At 42.3% G+C, this 25,365-nt stretch overlaps 1 protein-coding gene across 2 annotated transcripts; it reads left to right on the top strand.

Annotated features, from left to right (window-relative positions):
• Positions 1–2,314: 2,314 nt before the first annotated feature.
• On the top strand, positions 2,315–24,036 carry C3H10orf71 (chromosome 3 C10orf71 homolog). Of its 2 annotated transcripts, XM_065671846.1 has the most exons (4): positions 2,315–2,526; positions 4,482–4,668; positions 13,242–13,416; positions 15,038–24,036. In XM_065671846.1, the coding sequence occupies exon 4, from the start codon at positions 15,207–15,209 to the stop codon at positions 19,827–19,829; it is 4,623 nt and encodes a 1,540-aa protein (XP_065527918.1). In that variant the 5' UTR covers positions 2,315–2,526; positions 4,482–4,668; positions 13,242–13,416; positions 15,038–15,206; the 3' UTR covers positions 19,830–24,036. The 2 variants fall into 2 exon arrangements, with proteins under 2 accessions (XP_065527918.1, XP_065527919.1); XM_065671847.1 differs by lacking the exon at positions 4,482–4,668.
• Positions 24,037–25,365: the final 1,329 nt, after the last annotated feature.

Raw genomic sequence — 25,365 nt, forward strand, 5'->3', positions numbered from 1 at the left:
GGATTTGCAGCTAAGGTAACAAAGGAAAAACTGCCTCTCTCAGTAGGGCAGAACTCCATTTATTTCCCTGGAGAAAGTGTTAAGGGATGGGATACAAGTCAGAAAAGGCTGAAAACTACTGCTCTTGCATAAGGCTGTCATGTCTGTACTCTCAGCCTTACTAAGCAAAGTTTCGTGTGTGTGTGCAAGAGGAAGTTCATTATACATACAAACATTCATTTTGCATTGACATATTTATGCAAATTGCATAGTCGTTTCATACAAATTTAGGATTTCAGTCCAAATTGCTGTCTACTAAAGTTCAGTGTGATCTGTTATTGCTCTGCACTCACTGAAAGGAAGCAGCAGGAATTTTTGCTTTTTAAATTTCCTGGGAGCAGGGTAACAACATCTAAGTGCCACTGGGTTGTGTTTGCTGAGTGCTATTCAGTAATTTTCCCCAGAAGTGGCTTTATTTTAATGACAGGCCATCTGATCCCAGAGTCTCATCTGAACGCTGGATTTGCAAATATGTGTATTGATTATCATATTTGAATAAGCATAATGCCTATCCCAAGATTTGAGTCCTTTCAAAGCTGGAGTCTATAAAGCACATTCATCATTGATGAATAATGTTAACCCCAGCTGCTTTTGGGTGAGAGGCCTGCTTTGGATTTTCCAAGCAACCAGCCACACCTCCTACAGCAGTAGTTACAATTTCCATAGGGATTTTTCTAGTTGCAGTTCAGTCTCTAAGCAGTTCACAAGTTCATGGGCTTACAGAAAGCAGGGCTATACCTGCCTCTCTTCATAGACAGCAAGGATAGGTTTATTTTTAGCACAAGTATTCCAGAAATACATTCCACCCCTCTTTAGAAATGTGTGGGAGAGGCAGACACACATATACAGACAGTTTTGCCTACGTTGGTGGCAGTGAGTACCTGAAAACTGCTCTTCCACTGTCCGTTTTTATCCCAAAGTTGTTTTGTTGTTTTTTTTTCTCCCAGTGTGTGCTAGGTCTGTCCAGTGTCTCAGTTCATAGGTGTCATGACTCCTGATGCATCAAGTCTTTGTGCGTAAGTGCTCTCATGGGTGCAGGGCATGGGTAGATGTTGAAAGTGTGCAGCTTGGGACCAGAACTTAGCAGAAGCACTCTGATGATTGGAAAGACCAGCATTCAGTTTGGGATGAATTAAGGGAAGGACTTGAGCACCAAAAGCCCAGACCAGGAGTTTAGGAGACTGGGCTTTGCAAAATCTTCCTGCTGAAACCTAAGGTGACTGATAACACCTCTCCCAGGTGGTGAATTCAAAGCTGAAGATTGCTTTGGAGAGAGCAGGTCTTTACCTCCAAGGACATGTAAACTTAGGCTGCTCTTAGGTCACAGGGAGGGTTAGTTCATCACAAGCCTTCTAGTGCTTGAAGTTTCTCAGTCACCAGCTCACTGGATGGTTGTTTCCTTATTCATGCTGTAGCAATGTAATTAGCAGCTCTTTTTAACATGCAAATGTGCACTGGGTTCATTGGAGCCCTGCTCTGCCATGGAAGCAAGAGTTGGGCTGTAATAGCAAGGAGATCCAGCTCTTTGCTGCAGGCTGTGGCTCAAGCCCAGCGTGATGCTAAGCCCCAAGAGAGCCCCCTGACTTCATTAAGGAGCTCTGTGCACTCAGCGTGGGACAGGGTGCAATCCATTGTTTATATTTGCAGTACAAAAACTTAGCTTGTTGACTTCATGGCATATTACCCCTATTATTCAACATCCTATTGTAGTTCGCCAAATGAAACCCAATGCTAGCATGTGTCTCCCAGGATGATGGCTGCTCTTGTTTGCTTTGGAAGGACAGTGGAATGGGGCCCTTACTCCAAGAACGCTGGGCACATTTGTCCAGCCTTGATGATGAAATGGGCTATTTATGAAAAAGCAGCAGCAGGACAGTAATGTGTTACTCGTTCACACTTCTTGCACAGTATTTTTAATGGTTACCTTAAAAGCACTTTGACCCCTTAAAAGCACTTTGACTCCCACCTGTAGATACAAAAAATGCAGTGCTTTAAGGTTGAATCACCGGCAGTAGCAAGCCAATCACACAGCATTACTTTCTGTATTAGTTATCTCTGAAGCATTACCAATGGCAAATCTGAATGTAAAAATAGCTGATGACTGTTTGTTTCATCTGTCTTGTTACTTGACACCGCATGGTTATTCCAATACGTATGTTTGCTCTTCCCACCATGATCTCCGCTTGGTTTCCCCTTGCCTGATAACTATTTAAATACATTTTAGTAACTTTGGATTCCTTGCTCACTTCACCTGGCTGGACAGGTCTGGGAGGGCTCAAGGGTTAGCTCCTCCACTTTTGTTGTTTCATTTATTTTTCAGGGGTTGTTTCTATTAAGGTAACCATGTTCAGGAGGAGAGTCCGAAACACATAAATAATGGGAAGTGCTAATAGTAAGCAGGCTGCTGTAAAATGTGTTGGGGCTTTGACTTAAGGGAAGAAACAGCAGCACTGCACTGTCCCTGACCAGGAAGCTGGAGCACAGAAGGTAAGGGGGAAAGTGAGTGGGTGTTTTTAAAGTAGGGAAATGGTGGTGCCTGAGTGTGTGAATGTGTGTGCACTCAAGGATCAGTTGTGTAATTGATCAGATAAGAGAAATCAAACAGCATTTATGTCTTATTTTCAATGATTAGAGGAGGAAAGTCCTTTCACTTTGTCCGGCTTTTTTCTGCTCTGAAAAATGCAGGATTGCCTCTGGAAAACTGCATGGGGAAAGAACATACATATAGATTTGTATGCAGTGGTTAATGTTTATGACATAAATATTGGTAAATGGGTATAATCTTTTTAAAAGACCAGTAAATTGTTATGAAGCTCCATTTAATTGTCCTGTGCATTGTGCTGTAAGCAACTTTAAGCAAATATACATTGATTTTATTTTCTAGATGGTTACTTCCTACAGATAAGGTACTCTTAAAAACTTTAATGGTTTGTATAAGGGTTTAAAGGCATTTTTATTCCTTCTTTTTTTTTTTTTCAACAAATAGGAAAAGAATTGTTTAAATATTTTATAGAGAGCAATTAGTATGGTACAGAGCTTGAAAAAGTAAAATAGTTCAAATACCTACGCAGTGCTAAGAGGCCACTATAAATGACTGTGACTATGACTTGTATCCAATTTTAATCACTGGAAAATTTCTTAAATGGCATAAGCTTTTCTGAGTCCAGTTGTTGCAGAACCTCTTAATCTGCCATCCTAAGGAACTGCATTTTATTAGCCTAGCTGCAGAACTCACCAGCAAAATAAGAACAGAAATAATTAAAATTTAACTTGAGAAGCCAAACTGCTTAAGCTTTTTCAAATGGCCTGTGAACGGGCAATCCAATTATATCTGAATAGGGAAAAGTTTTCCAGCAGCAGGCCAGAGCAATCGGCTCACACTGACTTTGCAAAATATCAGTTACAGGGCTCCTCACTAGTCCTCTGCCATTGCTGGGAGGGAGGCTGGGGAGAAGGAAAACTGAGAAGAAATAAGAAGGAGAAACAAGCTTTCCAGACAGGATCACAGTCCATGGCTCTTTTCCTTCACTTCTTTAAGGAACTGATCATGTGAAAAAGCAAATGCTTGAAGGATAAGGCCTGTGGAAAATATTAACAAATTAAAGATTTGCAGTATAGTGGAGCCATAAAACAACTAAATCTCTGCATCCTTCCAAGTTTGTCACTAGGAAGGTATTTACATACTTATTCACAACTTCTTACTTACAAAAACAGTTGTAACAGGCACTCATCAGTGAACTTGAAGGCCACAGCTGGATTGAGGTATGCAGGTGCAATTGCACCCCTGCACCGAAAACCAACAGCATACAGAAATTTCAGTCTGTAGCCTCTCATTCCTACGTGCTTCTCTGAAATGTTTGTCTTGTCTGTGTGTGTGTTACTAGAGCTGTGCAAAGTGCCCATGAAAATGTAAATCCCTCCAGGACCAGGAAAAAAGCCAACTAACCCTGTGAGCTAGGTTGGGAGAAAATACCATTTGTGTATCAGTCTTTCCTTTTTTACTCTAGCTGAGTTTACACACACAAAAAGCTGCTGTCAGAGGCAAATTCTGCAAGTGGAGTTTAGCTGCAGGCTTTGCTGTGCTGGCCTGCCTGCAGCCGGGGTGCCAGGCCACACAGAGCCTTGTCTACTATAAGCAACGGGTGAGTCCACTGCTTTTAGAGCTGGTGTGCATTGCTTGAGGTAGGGTTGCATTTGGGACCAGCAGTTTGTGAGCCAGCTGACAGGTGTGTGGGGAAATGGACCATAGTGGGGACTCCATGTGTGCACTGATATGGGAACTTTACCCTTGAGAAAAGGCTGTCCCTCTCCAAGCAAGCCTGTGTATGTTTTAGGGTGGGTCAGTGATTGCTTATACATATATATTTAAAGGTAATACATGTATATATATATTGTGTGTGTGTTTTAAGCTTGGTATTTTGTGACTATGTTACTGTTGACAGATTTTTATGGCTTTCAAGTGTATATGGTCAGAGAGGCTGCCATCAAGAACCCCAGTCCCTTAGCAGTCCAAGAGAAACTGAGGTAGCATTGAAGCTGTAAGAGGACAACGCTTCCCCAGAAGAAAGGTTTCACTCTCCCTTGTGTTCTCCTGCCAAATGATCCTCTTTGGACAGGCATAAAAAACAGGTATTTAATTATAGTCCTAGGCTTTTTTAACATCAGTTTCTCGTGCTTGCAAATAATGGTATATAAGAAGGTATTAGCCAAAAATGATTAATCTAAATCTATCACCTGGTAACAGTCAAACCAATCTTTTTATGAGTCAAGCAGGTCAAATAATGGTACGTATTTTTTTTTCAGTCACTCACACAGCTACATCCCAGTAGTTTCAGGGATGCTTTCCCTGTTGCTTACCCATTGTGTCTGAGGCTGTTTGGGGAACTGTGATAGGGCTAGGACAGTCAGGTACATGAAGGCCACCTAACTCATACTTTCCATGTGGAAAAGACAGAGGTGAAAACCCCTGCAAATTTTTTTTTAAGTCTCTCAAAGAAATGGATGCAGTTGACATTTGGCTACACCTTAATATGCAGGATCAGCAAATGTGAAGTATCTGGTAATTTACAGTTACTGCAGATCCTCCATCTCAGATGTGTCTCTATCACTTTTACCTGGATCCAACATAAGCTGGCATACTTTAAGGTCATCTTGGCTTTTCTGTCAGCTTCATTATAGACCCTTCTACAATTCTGCGCACTTCTGATGGCTTCTGTTGTGTTGAGGTGTATTTCAGGTCTGTCCCTGTCCCTGTCCTTTGCATGCTTCAGAGCATAGGGCTTTCAGAAATTGGAGTAAGTGCCCAGGTCTGTCTGGGATGTTGGTGCAGAAGCAACAGCATGCTCAGGGTGAACTGGACCTTGCAAGCCGCACCCAGGGTTTGTGCTAGGGCAGTGAGGCTGATCATGATGAGGTTGTTCACTGAGACTCTTTGTTTTGACTGATCTGTTTTGAAGTAGTGACATTAGATTAGTCTGTTTCTCCAAAAATGAGAAATTATTCTTTAATCAGGCTTGTGAATTAAGTGCAGATACAGACAAGTATCTAGAATTGCCTCTTAAGGTGTGTAGGAGAACTGAGGAGAAGAGCTGGGGAAGAAGTGTCTGGTGACAGCACTGGGCTGGAGATGATGCTATTGCCCGCCCACATGGTTCTTCAGAGGGTCTGGGTGGTCTGGGAAATCACTGGGATAACAGCATTGCCAAGGGTGCTGAGGGACTGCTTCAGCCAGAATCATTGGCCCGTCCCTTAGGGAACAAGTGTCAATTCTGCTTAAAACTCTTGTATTTTCCTTTCTGTCTTTTGCACATATCCTTTACAGAATAATCACAAGAAATGACTTAGCATGTGCCTTAACTGTAAAGGAATGAGGAATTGCCTTGGGGACACGCCATTAAACCATAACGATGAATCAATCTCTGAATAGGAAGAGGGAGTTTGCATTTCCCAAAGAGAAAAAAAAAAAAAACAAAACCAGCTACCACTCTTTTTGCACAGTGAAGAGGGAACTGGAAGGAACTTCCTTCTTGCTCAGGACAAGACCACTATCTGGCGTTTGCTCCTCAAAAGGAGAAAAATAGTATGGCCTCCAAAGGTAATACCTGCAGTAAGGGTAGGTGGGCTCTCCCCTGACCTCTAAAAGTCCTCACATAGGAGCGATATCTCTTCCATGGCTATCTTCCAGATAGCAAGCAGGAGCAAGGCAAGCCACAGCTTTTGTCCTTCAACTGGAATGGCTCTGTTATAATCACAAATGGCTGAGGAGCAGTTTGTCATCAGAGGAAAGATGTTATGTGAATGAATGGCTGTGTGCTTGAGTCATATGCTTTGGCGTATGTGTGTATTTCCCTCCCTGCCACACTGCTTGCTCTAGAACTGGGATCTTCTAACTGCATTTGAAAGCACTCTGGAAGGATATAGGTAAGAAATAGCTCTATTCCTGCAGCCTGAACCAGAAAACTGAAAACCAAAGCCTCCATCTTCTCTTCTCCCCTGTGGTACATATATCTATTTGTCTTTGGTAACATAAGACAGGTATTTTAGGATATTGCATGTCCCTAAATCCCATGGAACTCAGTGGGTGAGAAAACCACTCAGAACTTGAAATTATTTTGAACCCAGCAATGGAAATGGCTTGAATTCTTTATAGAAAAAGGATTCAGCAAAATCCTTGTCCAAACCCTGGTACCCAGATGATGAAAAGGAAAGAAACAGGTGAGACTACAAGTAAAAGAATAATACTTGTTTTCTGCAAGCTTGTTATTTCCTGAGTCTGTATCCTGTGTGAGTGGGTATGGATCAGACTCTCCTTATTAAGAAGCTTAAATGGTCTGAGTGTAAACTTGACAGTGCAGATGGTATCACTGTGCTGGGGCTGATGAGAAGAGCAGTATAAGCGGGGAATGGTTTCAGATTCCCCAGCCTGGAAAGAGAAGTGAGGCATGGTTTGTTACTAGCTGCAGATCTCCTTGTGTAGGTACGCCTGCTTCCCTTTTGTGTCTAACATACTTGCTGGTATCATTACAATTTTCCTGTGACAGGCTGGGACTGTCCAGCATGCTCCTTTACAAGGTCTGCAAGCCATTACATTTGTTTTCTTGTCCATGTGTCTTTCTTCCCTTCCCCCTTTGTCATCTCCCATCTCTAGCCATTGCAATGCTGTGGTACTTTACAACTCTCCCTCTGCTGTGGGAAAACCTTGTTTCTCCCACTCAGGAAGTGAAAACTCAGAAGCTTTCATCCTCTAGGCTTTGCTTAAGATTAAATGAAAGAAGATGAAAGGCAGTCTCGTGAGCCAAAATCCTGTTAGCGCTCAGTGAGGGGGCTGTAGTAATGCAAATGTCAGTCATCGCCTTGAACTAGTGAGGAAGGCTTGAGCCTTCATGATCTCAAAGTGATATAGATATCGAGCACTTGAGGCGGAGCTGAGATCTTTGCAGTAAGTCAGTCACCTGCAAATCTGGATAGATTACACTATACAATGCAATGCCAAGCTACAGCACCATATTTTGTTGAAGTGTTTGGGGTTTTTTTTGCAGAGGCTCATGGTAAAGTACCATGCCCTATGAAGGGCAGTGGGAAGGCACATTTTTGCTTCAACTGACAAAGATTAAACTTTTAGTGTGCGATTCAAAAAACACAGATTTGGTTCCTGGCCCTGCCACAGATGCTGTATCTTGGGCAAATCAGTCGATTGAAGCTGGGCCATAGCTGTTGATCTGTGAGACAGAAATCCTGCTCGCAGTGGGAAGTTTGTAAGGATAAATAGCCACAAGGCACTCATGTACCATGTTACTGGAGAGCTGTATAAATATCTCAGTGTATAATCACTAACCTAGTTACTGACTGGCCTTTTACAGTCAGACATTTAATGCCAAGAAATGCACTGTTTGGGTTCAGTTGCTTAAATGTCACTTGTCTGTGCTGACTCCAGGTCATGGGAGGAGCATCATCCCTGGGCCTTGTGATTCTCATAGACTTGCGCTGTTTGTCAAGTGCTGCACCTGCCCCTTGCCTGTGTTAGTCATGTGCTCTGTGCCTTTGACTTCTGCCATCATGTCTGCACGTTACTGACTCTTCAAAGGCAGTGGATAGGGCTCAGGTAATGGAAGGAGTGAACAGGAGTTTCAAGAGAGCCGCAGTTCAGATACAACTCTTTCTGAGAGATGTCTCCTTCTTCCACGCTTGATAGGCCTCTTGACAGGATGGGGCATTTTGAGGACACTGGGAAAGGCAGTCCGGAGACCAGCTGGAAACAACTGTTGGGTTTTTGCCATTGAACCAGAAAGGGAAAGGTAGAGAGACTTGCCATGATTCTTCATAGGTGTCACAAGAAGTCTCTGTTCCTCCCATTTTTCTTCACATGAGGTCTTCATCTCCCCTTGCTTGGAGCTTTGTGCTCTGAGCTGAAGAGGTAGGCATTCTAGCTGGGGCCTGGAAGAGGTTCACATCCTTTGAGGATAGGACACAGTGCAGAATATGTAACACATGGTCATTAGGTAGGTACACACTCTCCTTGCGTTCATGCTTCCACCAAGCTGCACTGATCCTCCTCAAGCTGTGAGTCTGATGAGTCCCTGGGTTCAGCTCCTATGGCAACATATGTACTAGCTTCAGTAGAGCTCATGGAGAGAAAAAGACATCAGCTGTCTTTTCTTCAGGAAAAAAAAAAAAAAAAGAAAATCTTGTTTGATTAAGCAAATAAAATCACAATCATATTCATTTTAACATTTCCCCTAGAAAGAGAATTGAAAATATTATATATATATGCATACATATTTGTATATAATACTTAAGAAAATTTCAAAACAAGATCACACTCTTTTGCAATACCACAAGATTGTTTTTTTTACATAGAAAATAAAATTTAAAGTTTCAGTTAATGTTAAACAGCATGCTTAACATTAACATCTCTGACTTAAGGAGAGTAACTGTTTTCAGTAACATAATTTTAACTATTATGGTATATGTTACATGTTACTTCTAGTTATAATTTAATTTCTCTTTGGAATCTTTATTCCACATGAAATTTCAAAAACAGTCTGGATGAGAACATCCTCCCCTCACACACACACAAACGCATTTCTAAGATATATCGTCCACAGGATGGCAATTCAGATTGGCAGCCAGCTCTCCTGGCATTTTCTGGGACTGCACAATGTCTACCACACCAGGTCTAGGTATTCTAGTTAATATTGCAGAAAGAGCGAAACTACTTTATCTCAAATGCACTGCTACTGTCAGTGGTGAGTGATAGAGGTTAGAAAATCAGAGTTGTCCAGACAACACAATTTGGTGGCATAGCAATGCAGTATCCGTTTCAAATCCCTTTCCTTCAGATGTTGGTCTGAATGCCATATGGGGGTGAGGTTTGGCTCTTCAGAGATGCTGGATTTCACTTTACTGTGGTTACAGTTACTTGTGTAGCCTTGTGGATAATGCACCAGTGTCGGCTTAGGAAGTAGATGTATTTAGAGTCACAATTCTGTTCTCAGTTATTCTACTGACGTCAATAAAATGACTCTAGATTTATACCAGTGTAACTGAGAACAGAAGTTGGCCCAAAGTCAAGAACAGTGTCTCCTCTTCTCTGGCCCAGAACAAGCTGTTCAAGACACAATTGCTGGGCCATATCCTCAAGGAGAATGGACCCAGTCTACACTGGTTTAGTTCAAACATATGGTTCCTTCACCTTGCTTTCCAGATCAAAGATCTGATGCTGGAAGAGCTGAAGTCACTTTGTTTTATGCTACTTATTTCTTGTCAGTGTTTGGGATCTTCACCCCAAGATGAACAGATCCAATTATCCACCTTCCATCAGCTGGAGCAGTTATTTGTATTCAAGCAAAGTGATTCTCCTTTCCCCAAGCAGAAGAATTCAGTTCGGTTGTCCTTTATGTCCACAAAGCATAGATGGAAGTGATCTTGTTGGGTGAGGGAAATGGAGGTTTGTGTTAATCGCTTTCATTTTGTGACCTTCTTAAGCCAGAAGTTGCCTTTCTTGACAGCTCACAGAAATGTGGCTGGAGCACCACTGTCTCTTGTCAGGCAGCTCCCCTCCTTGGTGAGGGTGTTATGATCCTTCCCCCATTCATGTGCCCCAAGGGCTGTCCAGAGAGTCAGTGTACCTAGAGCAGCCCAGGCAGCAGGGCAGAGCAGAGAGAGCATTTGGCTCCAATGAAGCCCAATATGATCAGCTCACACATCCCTGGCAGTCCAAACATCCCAGCACAACAGACGCTCAGGCATTCTACATCAGATGCAGTGTTTTTCTTTTCTCCTGGACATCATTCTGGTGCCTTGCTGCTAACAGGGTCTCACAAGGTGACTTTTAACTTCCCAACACCTTTTCGTCTGTTTTCCTAAATACACAATGAAGACAGTGGTACTGTGATCACTGACTGACAGCAGCACACTCAATAGCCATTCACGTACTGCCATGCGGGATATTCCAGTGACACCCAGGAGACCTCCTCAGCCGTCGCTGCTCAGGCTGGCAAGGAGCTGCCATCAGCTGGGAGCATTGTCTTGTCCTGACGACACATAACTGAACAGGCCTGTTTCATCCAGCCCTCTCATCCTATTATGAGCTTCCATGTGTGCCATAGACAAACGTGCATCTATGCAGACAAGTCATGAATTCGGGGATTCCCCTATTTCCCATGGTAAGAAGCACTAACTGTTCATTGTCATGATAAGCCCATGAAAGCCTAAAGCAGCAATGTGTGTGCAAGTATGCCGCTGAATTAAACCTCAGCTAGCAGTCACCACAGGGCTCTGAGTTTTGGAGCCATGGATGGATGTCTTACAGAAAGCACCACATGAAGCAGCCAGCTCACAAAGATTAAAAAAAACAGATAATAATAAACCTTCCTTCCCTCTCCCTTCTCTTCCCATTCTCAAGGGGAATGCAGTGCTGCTGACTTCAGATTGCTATACAACTCCCAGAGGCGCTGCCAAAATGCCACCACGATGTCTCATGGCACAACATTTCAGCCAAATACCAGCCCAAGGGGCGTGGGTAAACCAACCAGCCCTTTATATATTGCAACAGCAGTGATGTCACACGCTCCAGCCAAGTTTGCTGGTTTGCCCAGCTCCTGACTAGTGAAAAAAGTTGACATTCAGTCTGTGCCAGGCCAGGAATAGCCTCTGTAATTCAACTCCTCATCACAACTTGCTAGGCACTTAAGAGAGCCACTGAAAAAAGCCTCCTATTTAAAAGAAGGGAGGTTGGTTTCTGATTAAGCTTCTTGAAATCTGTACATTCATGAAAGCTTTTCTGGTAGCTTGTATCAGATGATGCCTGCTGCAAACTCCTCACATAATTCTCAGTATTTCCCAAGCAGTTCCAAATGCCCAGAGTTGCTTTCCTCTGTCTTGAAATATACTAAATTCAGACATCCTTCAATGTTTGAACGAGCTGAATCATGACCTAAGCTCAAACACTGCACCTTACTTGCTTGTCGCCATGTTTGTCCAAAAAGGTAAAGAAATGGGACTTTATCAGGTTACTAAACCAGCCATGAACAGCTGCTTTGCCTGAAGTTCAGAACTTGCCATCATACCTATACAAGAGAGAGCTAGATCAGTCCCACTAGTGATCTGTACCTTGAACACTTGGTTTAGATATAGCTTTTCCAGCTTGAAACATTACACTGCCCAAGTACTAGTATTGGCCAGGCAAGACAAGGATCTTCACAAGGGTTTCAGAGACAGTGACAGTCGCTATTCTTTTTTTAATCGGTGACACCAAGTTGTTTTTGTAACAGTGATTCCGTCTAGGAAAATAATCGCTGAGATTACATCATGATCTCCATGTTTATTGTTACGCTACTCACATTTTCAGCAAGTGTTCTCAGTTTACAAGGGACAAGATGTTTCTTCAGACCTCTGTCCATGAGATCTGAAAGCCAGCCTTCTTCCTAGTTCAGGCACCACCACCAATAGTGATAAACATTGTGCTGCTGGAATTTAGTCAACAGCTCCTTTGAAGTGTGAGCTGTAACATAATCACAATCTCCCACCGCTGTGCTGGCTTTGCACAGTTAAGAGTACCACAGAAGCAGTAAAATTGTAATTTAGCTTCAGAGCAAAGAGATAACTGAGTACACATCTCTGCGATGAGGATGACCTTTTACATCTGGCTGCAACCAAACATTGCGGGGGGGGGGGTTAATTTATATTAACTTTTTTTTTTTTTTTAATTCAGACATTTTAAACAAATGACAGAAAGCTCTGATTGGTACAGACTTGTCCCTAAACTAACACTGCAACTGTCCTTCCTCTAATAAAGTATAGGAGACCATACCAATGGGCGAGCCACTTTTGCCAGTGTGTTTTGAATACCATGGACTGACACAAAAGCCTTAGGACAGACCATTGCTTCAGAAAAAGTCTACTGTACCAAGCACATCTATGTGCTATTTGCATTATCTAGGGCCAGGCAATTCTCTTTGTAGGAAATGGATATATTCTTGCAAAGGTTAAGCAAACTAATCTGAACCTTGGGGGGTCTCCACAGCAAGAAGAGAGCAGCAATGCATGTTTGCCATAACTGAGCTTTCCTTTAGCATCTTCTGACTCTGGTTCATGCATGGAAGCAAATTGGATGTTTTGTTTACTGCCCCTCACCATCCCAAATGTCCACCTTTCCCCTCCTTTACAACAGGGGCAGTGAAAAGGATAAACTTTCAAACCTCAACTGTGTTAGTTCCCAGTCCACCAGACCGATGTCTGTCTATACTTGTTGGCAGTAGGAAGTCATATACAGGTGAAGTAGAGGCACGCATTTTCCTCTGCAGTCCCTGTGAATGTGTGGCGCAGCAGGGGTGTAGACAGCGGCAGGGAAGAACTCATCTGGCACAACCCCTCTTTTTAGCCTGGAGACGTCACTCAGCCTTTGCAATGGGCAGACTGCCAGGAAACCATTGCTCACTCAGCTGTTAGTCCCTGCTGGGGCTACCAGAGAATGTTGGAGATTGCTATAGTTGTTTGCTTGGAACCTGACTGCACTCCACAAGCTACTAAAGCCTGAAGGTATTTGATTACTGTAATTTTGGGGTGGATACCTGTGTCTTTTGGTGAGAAATCCTTTAAGTCACTCCTAAAATGGTTGTGAAATGTGAATGAACAAGTAAATGAATGGAGCACAAGACAATCTTCAGATCATGCAAATAAATGTCTTTGTTTTCAAATTGCAGAGTTCATTTAAGATCAAAAAATGCTGAGGGTCGGAAACATCCCAGGACACTACTTCTGTCAACTGTACATCACTGGACTATTTCTACCTCCTCACTAAAGATGGTTAGAAATGAAGCCAAATGCAAGCATGAGAGGGAGTTCTAAATATGAGAAGCAAAGTTACATGGCAGGCAGGTATGTACCTATACTTCCCGCTCATATGACAGTTAAGTATCAAAACCAAGAGTGGGATGGCCTTTCATTTGTCTTCTCTTTTTCTTGCTGCATTATACACAAAACTGTATGTACCCTGAGGGGAATGAAACTCACTTTTTGAAAAGTCTTTGTACAAAGTAAAAGGGAGAAGCTCTGTTAAGCTCATTTTATTTCTGGTGTAAATCTATTCTAGTTCTGCATAAGTTACTGGAATTCTGTTGCTGGAAGGACAGAATCAAGATTCACTACGATACTTTGAGTCTAAAAATAGGTTAGCTGAGATTTTTTCAATAGAAAGGGAAAATGAGGAGTATTTTCAGTTGAAGAACTGAGCCTGAGTAATTCAGCTGATTAAGCCCAGTTCCTCTGACTTTTCATACTTTGACCAGCACTGAATCCTCAGAGAAAAATGTGCGCTTTACAAGAGTCTCACTGAGCTGAGCTTCTGGAATTACGGATTTGGACAGCTGGAGCTGTTGATACCTGGATCTGTATGTCATGGCTCAGTTCTACAGTGGATCCAAGATTTCAAGTAGAGCTGAAGGGTCTGTTTTGCTTTTACTTGTTCCACCCAAAGATTCCACCATCCTGTCTTCATGTTGATGTGGAATTGGACAAAAACTACCATGCTGTAGGCCCTGACTGCATTGTGATCGGGGCTTAAGGAAGGCTGTGATATTTTGCAATTGTGTTGAATGGGTTACCTTTTTCTCTCAGCAGTTCTAGAACTGAAACCAAATGCTCCTTGAGCTCCTTTAGTGGGTCTGCTAGAGTACCCTAGGCTCTCCTGCCTTCTGCTGGCTAAACTGATATTAGCAGCCTCTTCAGTTCCAGTGTGCCAACCTAGCTGTATTTGAAAATGGGTGGAGGATTTTACTCCAGCAGTATTTGCTTGGAGCCTGCTAATGCACAGTAAGTCCTCTTTACCTGTAGTGCCATTCTGCTTTCTGAAACAAGGGTTCTGCTCAGGGTAATTATCACAGCAAAACTCCAGCCTGATACAAGCATGTTCATCTCTGTAGACTATATTTTCCACAGTCATGAACTAATAAATGAGTGAGGATATAATCTCCTATAATTTTATTTTTCACAAAATATTTTAAATTATAATTATGATTTCTTGCCAAGTTTTACCAACTTTTCTTTCATTCTGGACATAGTGTGCAATGATGTACCAAGTGGCCTTCTTTTTTTAAGTAAATTTTCCCCTTTTTATCGTTAATTTTTCCTGCCCAAAAAGCAGCTAACTTTCTAAGCTAAATACATGTACAATGCTCAGAGGTCCTTATAGTTGGAAGTATGGAAAGGCAAGTACTGAAATTTGGTTCTTATATCCTTGTTTAAGAACCCAAGCAAGAAACCTGAGGTGAAACCACTTTTTTTAATGGCGCTTTCAAGAAATTAAACTATGAGCTACCTACCGTAAGCTACTTAAATTGTCAAACATAACAATTATTTTTTATGCTATGTTATTCATTTTATTGCTAGCATCCTGCTTAGAATACATGTAGGAGTAAATTAGTCAGTCACTGATACATCTGCAACTTGTCTAATAGTGCTAATATAGAAAAATTATTATTTATATTTTTTGGCTTTGCAGAGAAGAAAATTTCCTTCAACTATTCCATAAGATGAATCAATGTGCAACAGCAGCACCAAATCACTTTATGATTGTGAATTGCTAACAACTGGAACAGCTGGAACCACCCCACACAATCATCTGCCTGAAATTAATCCTTTGGAGAATTCATTCATGATTCCTATGAACAATGCAGGGAAATAAGAAACATACAGAAGGACATAGTGACTCCTCAAGTATTGGGAGTCTCCTGGATGAAACAGATAGAGAAGTGAGCAGCCTCACAGACCGGGCTTTCAAAAGTTTGTGTGTGGCAGAACTCGAAGACTCTTACAGTGAGTCAGATCTTCCTATTTCACCCGACTTTGCCCTCCAGTTCTCTGCTAAACTTCACCCAGGTGCATTAAACCATGCCATCAAGAACAGCAATGTCTGTAACAAGCTAACAGCAAGAAACAATGAACATACAATATGGGCTTCCACATTCCAGCAGTTACCAAAGTGTGCTCAGGAGGAGAAAAAGGTTGCTAAAAATAACAGCTTTACCATGGAAAGGAAAAAACTGAATTTACCAGTTCCTGGTCCAAGGAACAATAAACATGCTTCAAAAGTGTCCTCATTGATTAAGACATTTGATAAGACTGCAGACCAAGGGTCAGGGGGTTCCCTGATAGCTGTTAAGCAGCCCATTAAGAATAGCTTTCAGAAATGTAAGTTTAATCATGGAAATGATATGGCTTGTTGGGATGACACAGACATTTTAAGCAACCACAAGGAACTTTCTGAATATTCTGAGGCTAGTCAAGGTAGCCACTCTCGCAGTAGCAGACATGAGCCACAGAAAAGACCTAATAAAATAGACCTGAGTTATTGTGGTTCTGATGATTATTATCCTGTGCTGATTGAGATGTCAAAAGTAGCCAAGTCAAATTTTTCCCGTTCTTCCAAAAAGGCTTTAAAAAACAGAACTGTGAAAGTTAATGAGCCAGCAAAAAAAGGTAATTTTCTTCACAGTGAGAATAGTGCTTTTGAATCATGGAAAGTTCATCATAAAAAAATGTCTGAAAAGGAGGAATTTGTTGATATAGAAATGAAAAAGGAAGGTCTTACCTACCTGGAAGAAGCACCATTTATTAAAGGATCCTACACACAGGAACATAAATTGCCACCTGTCAAGACCACTGTTGCTAAGAAACAAGAGAAAGATTTTCGGATGAAGCTAACACCAGAAGCTGCTTTCAGCATCCCTCTCCCAGCTGCATATGAAACTCAGGACCCCTTTCCTTCAGAAACTGAATTTCCTGCTGCTCTTCCTCCTACACCCCCCCCTAGAATCCATGTGCACCGGGGTCCCCCTCAGCCACCACCTGTCCCACCCCTTCCACCTCCAAACCAGCAGGGCCATCCCCCAACACCCCCTAACCCTGAAGCTCCTCCTGTGCCACCACCCCCAATGCCAGCTCAACTTTCCCCCCCTTCCATATCCCCAGCCTCCATCTCACCCCAGTCCATGCCCCACAGGATGGTTTCACCTATGTCCCAGGCACCCAGCCCACCTCCACCAAGACCCCTGGGCACCTTAACTGAAGGCGAGCACCTCAGTCAGCAGTTGGGCAATACCTGTCCACCCTGGAGGAGGCAGAGGGCTGCAAAAGGGGCAGCAGAGAAGAAACAGACTTCAAAGGAGAAGTTCACAGCCAGCGATGAGACATGCTCATTGTCTGAAAAGGCGACTGGTGCCAGACCTGGTCTGGAGGTGACTCCTCTACCTAGACAGGTAAACTCCCCTGGATCGATCAGTCCCCCTTTCAACATCACCGAACTCTTAACACCCATCATACCACCAAAACAGGAGGACACTGTTGAAAGTGAGCTGATCCCACTGACACCTCCACCCACTGAGAACACGGCACTGGGAGACCATGAGGGGAACGCATTCGACAATTACAGGTCTCGGGATAGTTACAAATCAAAAGCATCGAGTCTGTTATTCAACTTGAAGGATGTGCGCAAACGTGTTAAAAGCATTTATACTCCTTCTCCTCTGTTGAGGGCCTTGGAGGAGAAAAACAAAATGAGGGAGAATATCCAGGAAAGTACAAAAATAAATGCCTCATTCTCCACTTCACAAGAAAAAAGTAGCAAGAATATTGCAGACAAAGATGAATCGAGTGATATAACCTCCATATTGTCTGGCAGTATTCACGAGAAGGACAATAAAACTGATTTAACTGGACACTTTACAGACAATTACCTGACTATGAGTTCACCCCAGACAACAGGGGACCTTTTATTTTACCAAACTGGAGACAATTTGCAGCAAGACAACTCAACACGTGAAGACCTGGTTAAAAACACAAGGAAGAATGAAAACTTCCCCTTGTTCAGACATGAATCAAATGAACCTGATTTAAGAAAACATCTACACTATCCAGCACTGAAACCATTCAGTAGAGACAATGCAGACACAACAGCTGGGCAAAATCACACTGTCCAGGGTGAGGAAAATGAGAGACAGGCTGCTATTCAGAATGAAAATCTTGCCTTCAAAACACTCCCAAATCAACTCTCACCAGCAGAGGATGTACCTTACAGTGACACCCAAATCAACTTGGTGGTACCTGACCGTGAAGCACAAGGCAGAAGAAGCACTAGTTCTTCAGAGCAGTCTTTTGTCTCCACGGTAGAGCAGCCACTTCAGGATGAGGCATTTCCACCAGTGCCCCTGGTACAGAAGGCATGCCTCCAAGAAAGTCAGAGGACTAAGAGTGAAATGGGTACAGACAGTAAGAATAGCCACAATGAGAAAGGGGAAGAGATTGAGGAAGATGAGCTGCAGTATTATGCTTGTATCGGCTCTGGTCCTAGTGCAGCAGAGAAAAGGGAGGGGAAGGTTACAGGGAATGAACAGAGGAGCTTGATGAAAGACAAACTGAGGAGAGAGAAAAGCAAAGAGGCCAACAGCGTGGATTCTGCTGCCAGCAGTGTAAGGGACATGTCCATCCCCAAGCCTGAAGAACCACAAACACTGCCAACTTCAAGTGCAACCAAACCCAGTCTGTTTATGATTAAAGATAACACGTTCAGGTCTCCTCAGGTAATAAGGGCTGTCAAGCTGCCTCTGTTCAGGTCCTTTTCCCTGGATGATACAGTGAGCAGCAGTTATAAGGAAATGGAAGGTAGGTTTATGCCCCCAGCATGGCACAATAAGCAATACCAAAAGACGTTGCATGCTCAGGAGGTAGGCTGGTCAGCATCGAGGCACAGAGGGAAGCAGAATGTGAGGGATGGAGCAACCGACAGAGGAAAAGAGGCCAGTGAGCCTGGATCTACTCCAGCAACACTGGATCCCAGTCATCTGGAAGATACAGAGAACCCTTTGTTAGGGAAGCTGATGGAAGAAGATAAAGAGACTTGCGCTTTGTTAGATAAAGTTGGGAAAACGAATGAGGAAAGTGTCTGCAGAAGGAAAGAGAGGACCCAGTCTAGGAAGGCAAGACACAGCTTAACACATCCAAATATAGGTCTGGAAAATTACCAAGAACGAAACAACCCCAGTTATCCCACAGAAAGAAAGACAAATTACTTTAAGAATCATCATCTATCTAATCGCAGGGGTGGATCTTGTGCGAAAAAAATAATCACTAGGGAGACAATTTCCCCTGTGACTGACTCCATATCAGAGGACCACTCTTATTCTCCTGTATCCCATGAAGCTTTAGAGGACATCCTACGTGCAGAAGGTGCACCAGTTTTGTTAGATAGTCTTGCATGCTCTGCTGTTGCAAGCCCCAGGTCAGGCAGCACAATGTACTCTCTTACTGCCAGTTCGTTGTCAGACAAACCAACAATTTCAGGCCTTAGAGAGACAGAGGATGTTATAAACCCTGCCTTGCTGAACATGGCACCAAAGAGCCAAGCTGACATGGCTGCCGGAGAGATACTTGATTCAGCACAGAGAAATCTGCTTTCTGATTCTGCAGGGGAAGCTGAGGGACTGGAGCCCAGGGACCCTAGGGAGAGAGCAGCAGGCAAGCCTCCCGCTGTGCCACCAAAAACAGAAAAAGCTCTGCGGAGGGCCAAAAAGCTGGCAAACAGGAGAAAGAAAATGCAAGAGCAGCAGAAAAAACATCAGACTGAGCATACAGATGCTGTAGGGAGGAAGTCTTCTCATTCTGGACAGACACTAGCATCTGTTTCAGCCTTGGGATATTCTCCTCTCCACCCTGCCCCTCACTCAACTTTTACTCCCACAGAAACCAGTACAGGAAGATCCAGTCGTGTATCAACAGTAAGCCCTTCACCCTCTTTAACCCAACGTAAACTCCTCCAAGACCCTGACTCTGGTCAATACTATGTAGTTGATTTACCAGCTGAAGTTAATGTAAAGACATTTTATGACCCTGAAACTGGCAAATATGTTCAAGTCTCAGTCCCTTCCTCAGAAGGGAACTTAGACCAACCCTCCTCTTCAGAAATTATGAGTTCTCCCTATGTCTCCTACCCTAGAGTGCTGCCTTTACCAGCTTCATCTGTAGCAGTGCTGAAGTCACCTTCTCAGCTCTCTGAACCTACCTGGTTAATGCCAGCTGAACCAGGAGAACAAGCTGAACTACATGAAGATGGCCAGCAGGTCTGCAGATACTCTGAAGCTGTGGATACTCAGCCCTATATTGAACCAGCCTCTTCCTCGTACAGTCAAGACATTCAAGAAACTAAAGTTCACTTAGGAAAGGACATGAGCCCAACACCAAATACTGACATAGTGTCTATCACAGATATAGATGATTTTGCTGCTGAAGGAGTATCTTGAAAGCTGAACAAAATATGCCAGATGACAGTGTTAAGAACCGTTTGGACAGACACATGCACACAAAAGCACATGCAGATTTGATGTTTGTACAACACTTTATGTCTGAATCTCATTGTGGTTTGGGTGGGAAGGAAAATGAAAGCTGACCACATTGAAAGATGTGAGGTGATGATCACTCTGAACAGTGAAATTGAGTAAGCACCAAATTATCAGTGAGATGAAAGGGCAATGCCAGCTAAACAAATAAATACGACAGTATGAAGCCACTGCTTGCTGCTGCTGCTGCTTTGCCATTATGGTGACTGGCATTGCCAAAGCAAGTGTCCTTTTGCCCAGATGTGTTGCATGATATATGACACAAAATATAACCTGCAAGACCATCCTGTGCACCCTGTGAGACCTAGGACAGATGCCTCGTCTACTGAACTTTCCTCACTCACTGAACTGTATTGACAGGTAGAAAACATATGGCTACAAATATGCCATAAACCCAAGATTCATTTTTTGCACACATTGATTGCCCAGATGTTTTTGACAAGAAGATTGTATACTGAATGCGCAATACAACAGCCATGTCAAAAAACATTTAAACAACCAGAATTCAGTTGCAGCTGCTCTAGACTTCTCAATATACTTTTGCAGTGCCCACTAACATGCTGCTGAATTCTTTGTATTTCTTCTTAATCTTCAAAGAAGTTCCCCTAGAGCCAGGGGTTATCTATAATACAGCTTAAAACTTCAACTTATCTTGATACTTGGCCTGAAATATTATGGTAAGGGCCAAGGTTAGAATGAAATCCCTTAACAGTATTTAATTTCTTGTTAGGATGAGAAGACCTTTGCTTATTATAATTAAAATGCTTTTTGCTTTGTTTTCAGGCTCCCACTGAAATACAGTACTAACTTTTAAAATCTGAAAAATGTAAATAATTTCAGTCTTCTGAATTCTGTGATTCAAAAAAAAAAAAAGACAGAAAACATCTGAAGTATTAATATCTAGAAAAGTGTTTCTTTGAATTATCACTTTTCTTTGAAAAATCTGTATCAAAATATCACTCATCCTTTCATAAGCTCTTTTTTATCATCATAGATAATGATAGAACCTTGGTGAAAAGATGGAAAAATTGAATGTAATGTGCCTGCTTAAAAATGTCCATATTTGGAGTATTGACTTATTTTTTCTGTCTCATTTTCATACTGTTTTCCCCCAATTAAAACTGAAGTGCAGGAGCTTTAATGAAGAATTATACCAGTGACTTTCAGCCTGATCCACATCTGAGGCTATTTTCAAAAGACTCTTTTCAGTGAAACGATTCTTGACTTCTTGGAAAGAAAGGGAAGAATCAGGCCTTTTGTTAATAAATCCAGCGTGAAGATGGGACACAGGCACTGCTCTACTCTTCCAGTTTTAATATTTATGATAGAGGTTTTCTTCCGTAAATCCTTAATTTCCCAGGACCGAGGCTGCTCTCAAGGACACAGACCAACACTTGGTGGTTTGACTCCTTCCCAAACCTGAACTCAGCTCCCAGCCTTCCTCTGTCTCTGACTACAGCCATGTGTTCAGAATCTGTCCTGATCCCATCTGACACTTCCTTTTGTCAGTGCTATTTGCTAAAACATTTCCCTTAAAGTAGCTAGTCAAACACAAAGGGCATCTCTTCACTGATTTCAGTTGGGATTTGATTTGGCCTTTAATGATTTTCTAAGGTTCATTTCACCTTTTATGCAGAGTTATGCCAGACTTGCCATTTTGTGATTCATCAGGGAGGGTTGCAGCAAAGATGTGGGGTGGAAGTAGAGAAGTTAATAGTAGTTTGGTTTGGGTTTTGAGCATATTCAGCTAATGCCCATATTTGAATAAGCATTCATTGTTCAGTCTTCACCCTTTAAAATTTTGAACATCTGACTGGATAAAGCCATGAACAATCTGGGCTGGCCTCAGAACTGACCCTCCTTGGTCAGGAGGTTCATTCAGAGACATCTTAGAGATCTGTTGTAGCCTGAACTATCCTGACCTATTCTGCAAACATCAAAATTTTAAACCAAATTTGACTTGGAACTCAAAAAATGCAGTCTCTCCTGGGAAAGGGCTCATTTTGAAAGAAATAAAAAAGAATTTTAAAATCAAGAGTGCTTTAGGAACAAGAAATAATTTTCAAGTTGCTAAATTAAGGGAAATTTCTCCTATTAAGAATATTTTGCCTTTTATTTTGGTCACAAATACTTTGCTAAATTGACTTGGCGCCATTCATGTTGCACGTATCTGCTGCTGCCACTGTGTAAAGCATAATATCTTTTCCAGTACAGAGCAGAATGCCATCTCTATGTTAAAATATAGATAAATACATCTATTAAAGTATCCATGGTATATTTGGACAGAACCTATGTGATCTGAAAGCCTGGCTGAGTGGAAAAGCCTTTTGTTTGCTTGTTTGGTAGGCAAGCAAAACTGAATTACAAATTTAAATGCCTTTAAGAGCCACAAGTCAAGAAGCAGGCAGGGTCTCAGAGGACAGGATAAAAGCTTGCTTTCCAAGGGGAGACTGTGGGTACAAAGTATCAGTGCACAGATATAAAATCGATGGTATTTTGATAAGCAAATTCCCTTTTGCTTGGTTAACTTACGTTTGTTTTCTAAATGTGCACACTCCTGCACCCTTTCTGAGGGCCTCCTTAAATTCTTACTGTGGAGAATAGGCTCCTCCAATATACTACTTCCAGGTATGCAAGGAAAGCAGAATGTATTTTTTACTCTACTGTGAAGGTAAACTGAAATGTGGGAATCTGAAAAGGAGCCAGTCCTAACTTGAACACCAAATACATTTCAAGTAGGACTTTGTTAACAATTTTGGCCAATCCTTTCTGCTAGCTTAAGAGAGCTGCATTCACATTCACATGTGCATTCATCTAGACATGTACATGTCCCAGAGGGAGTTTTGACCTGGAGAATTTGTAGCTAAATGAAAAAATGGAACTGGGAAATTCTGAAAACAAATACGAAAGTGGTTCTCATCACGTACCCAGAGCTTTCTCTAGAGCACTTTGCCACAGAGAATGAATGATAAGTGTTGCTCCAGGTCCCAGCCTGGTACTGAGTCCATTTGAGTATGAACCCATCAGCAAACCTGTCTCTGGCCTAGACCATTCTGATGCCCAACTTGTTGCTAGGCCATGGGAGTATGTGTGTCCACAAACACACACATGCACACCCATAAACAACTCCCTATATACATATAAATATTATGTATATAAAATATGCCTATAAAATTGCTATTTGCATATCAGTATAAGACGCAGTAATGCCTGTGATGATGAGCACAAAATGTTTGTGCATTAAAAGAAAGCCAAATGACAACTTTTCAAATCACAAATATTTTTCTTTCGTGCCCCTTTGTGTTTGTTGGGCTTTTCTTTCCCTTTGCTGCTGTGGGAAACCATGATGGAAGAGGTCAGTACTAGGCAAAAGGACAGCTGTGAACTGAGTTCTTTCTTCGGGTGGGGACTATGGGAAATGTGCAATAGTCATGAAATCAGTTGTAGGAAAGCCCTGTTTCATGATGCAAACAACAGTGACATTAAACCATAGGTTAAAGAGGTGCTGAGGCAAACTAAGCTGAATTCTGCCTTGCCAGCAGACGGTGCTTAGGACTGAAGAATACAGCAGGCTCTTTGCATGCACAGAAGCACAGCAGGCTGAAGGGAACAGAGGGCCATTGGTTTCACAGTTCCCTTTTCCTGCATGTGGCCTTTTTCACATGTTGCATTTCTTGGTGCCCTGAGGCTCATTTATAGCGGTGGTTCTTGCTTGGGAGGTGTGACTAAGGCCAAACCTGACTTACCTAGTCTTTGGCTCTAGGGCCAGAACCACCTCCCTGTGAATCTCCTCCTTCTGGGGCAACTGCAACACCTTCCAGTCCAGTTGTCACACAGCAGACTTGGACTGCCACCCTGCAGCCATGGCTCTTTCCCAAGAGCACAGATTTCCTCATGCAAAATGCTGGATTTGTTTTAGAGAGTGCAGTTTAATTGAAATAACTTATATGGGTGGATTTTCATCAGTTCCTCATTGGGTATGTGGTGCCTTCTTAAGTCATCTGTAAAGAAAATGTTTGTCATCAATGTGTTCCACCAATGCAACTGTATTTGGGAATAAGTAATTATTTATTAATTAACAAACAAAATAAATGAGATTTGGTTTACAATACCGGAATGATTTCTAGCCAGCTTTTTCATTGCAGTTATGTCTCATTGTAACTTTTCTCCAGTTATAACAGCAGAAAGTGTTGACAATGTGGAAGGGTATGCTTGTGTGTGCATGTGTGTGGTACATAGTTTGAAAAATCTAAGCAATAACTGGATGCAGGGCTTCCTCCCGATTCCTTCCCCTCCTAAAGAAAGGGAGTAGGAAGCTGGACAGAAACACCTTTGGCCCAGGACTCCTGTGATCATTCCCACCCCTCCTCGCTGTGCAAGGGCAGCGGTCTGTGCGGAGGACCCTGGGAATGCGGTGCCAGCACCCAGTCCAGCAGCACTGGAAGATCATCTGCTTGTCACCATCCAGAAGACATCAGGGCTTTTTCGTTCCCTGTGCCCATTCCACCTGGGGGATGTTACCAGGTGTGTAACTTGATGTAACTTGTCTTTTTCATTAGTAACCAGTCCTGCAGACTCTATGTACTCTCTAAAGTCTTATCAGTGATGGTTTTACATTTCTCCTCAGTTCCTCTTATTGTCTGCTGCACTATAATTATATACTCTTTTTGAACCTCTGTCTCACTGAAAAGCAGCATCAGAAGCTGTTGATATTGTACATGATGGGTACCATGGGCTCTAGTGAATACATGTGAATGCGTAATTTGGAGCAACTGGTGTACATCAGTCATTTTTATTAAAGAAACTCTGCTTCAGAGCCTTATAGGAGATAGAAAGAACACGGAACGTTTGAGTAAATTGAACTTAAGTGTGGGGTTTTTTTTTTGTGAAATGCTCATTATAACAACAGAGGTCAATGATTAATTTATTTTTCTTTAGGATGATTATTCTGGTCTTACAATGATTTTACATTCACCAGTGTCCCATGGTGTTAAAGATAATATTGCAATTGTGGGGTTTAAGTGGGTAGGGAATGGCTGAAAATGACCTGTGGTCTTCCCTTGCTTCTTTTTGATATTCTCAAAGTTTTCATGATGTTGATTTTTCACATTAGATAGTCAGGTCTTCGGTACTCTATGGCTAATTAGAGACTTGTTTCTAATACGCTATTGAACATTCTTAGAAACCAACATTTCAATAGTGCAGAAGAGAAATCATTTATGTCCCAGTTGCCTAAAGCTCTGTGTTTTTATTAAAGCAGATTTAACTCAAGGCTTTGGGGAAGCAGCTTGCAGTGCTAAAAGATAAGTATTTTCTCATGTCAAAGTCCATATGGAATAAATTGAGACCTGGGGTACTTTGAAAGATGGAAAAAGGGAAGACTTTGTGAGAACTAGGGACAATCTTTGAAGTCCTGCTGGTAATGGGAAGAAGTTGAACT

This window comes from Lathamus discolor, chromosome 3 (genome assembly GCF_037157495.1).
Source record: "Lathamus discolor isolate bLatDis1 chromosome 3, bLatDis1.hap1, whole genome shotgun sequence".
Taxonomy (NCBI): domain Eukaryota; kingdom Metazoa; phylum Chordata; class Aves; order Psittaciformes; family Psittacidae; genus Lathamus; species Lathamus discolor.

What these genes read in the sequence shown, in the direction of transcription:
- C3H10orf71 (XM_065671846.1), top strand. Translation starts at nt 15,207, where the DNA reads ATGCAGGGAAATAAGAAACATACAGAAGGACATAGTGACTCCTCAAGT.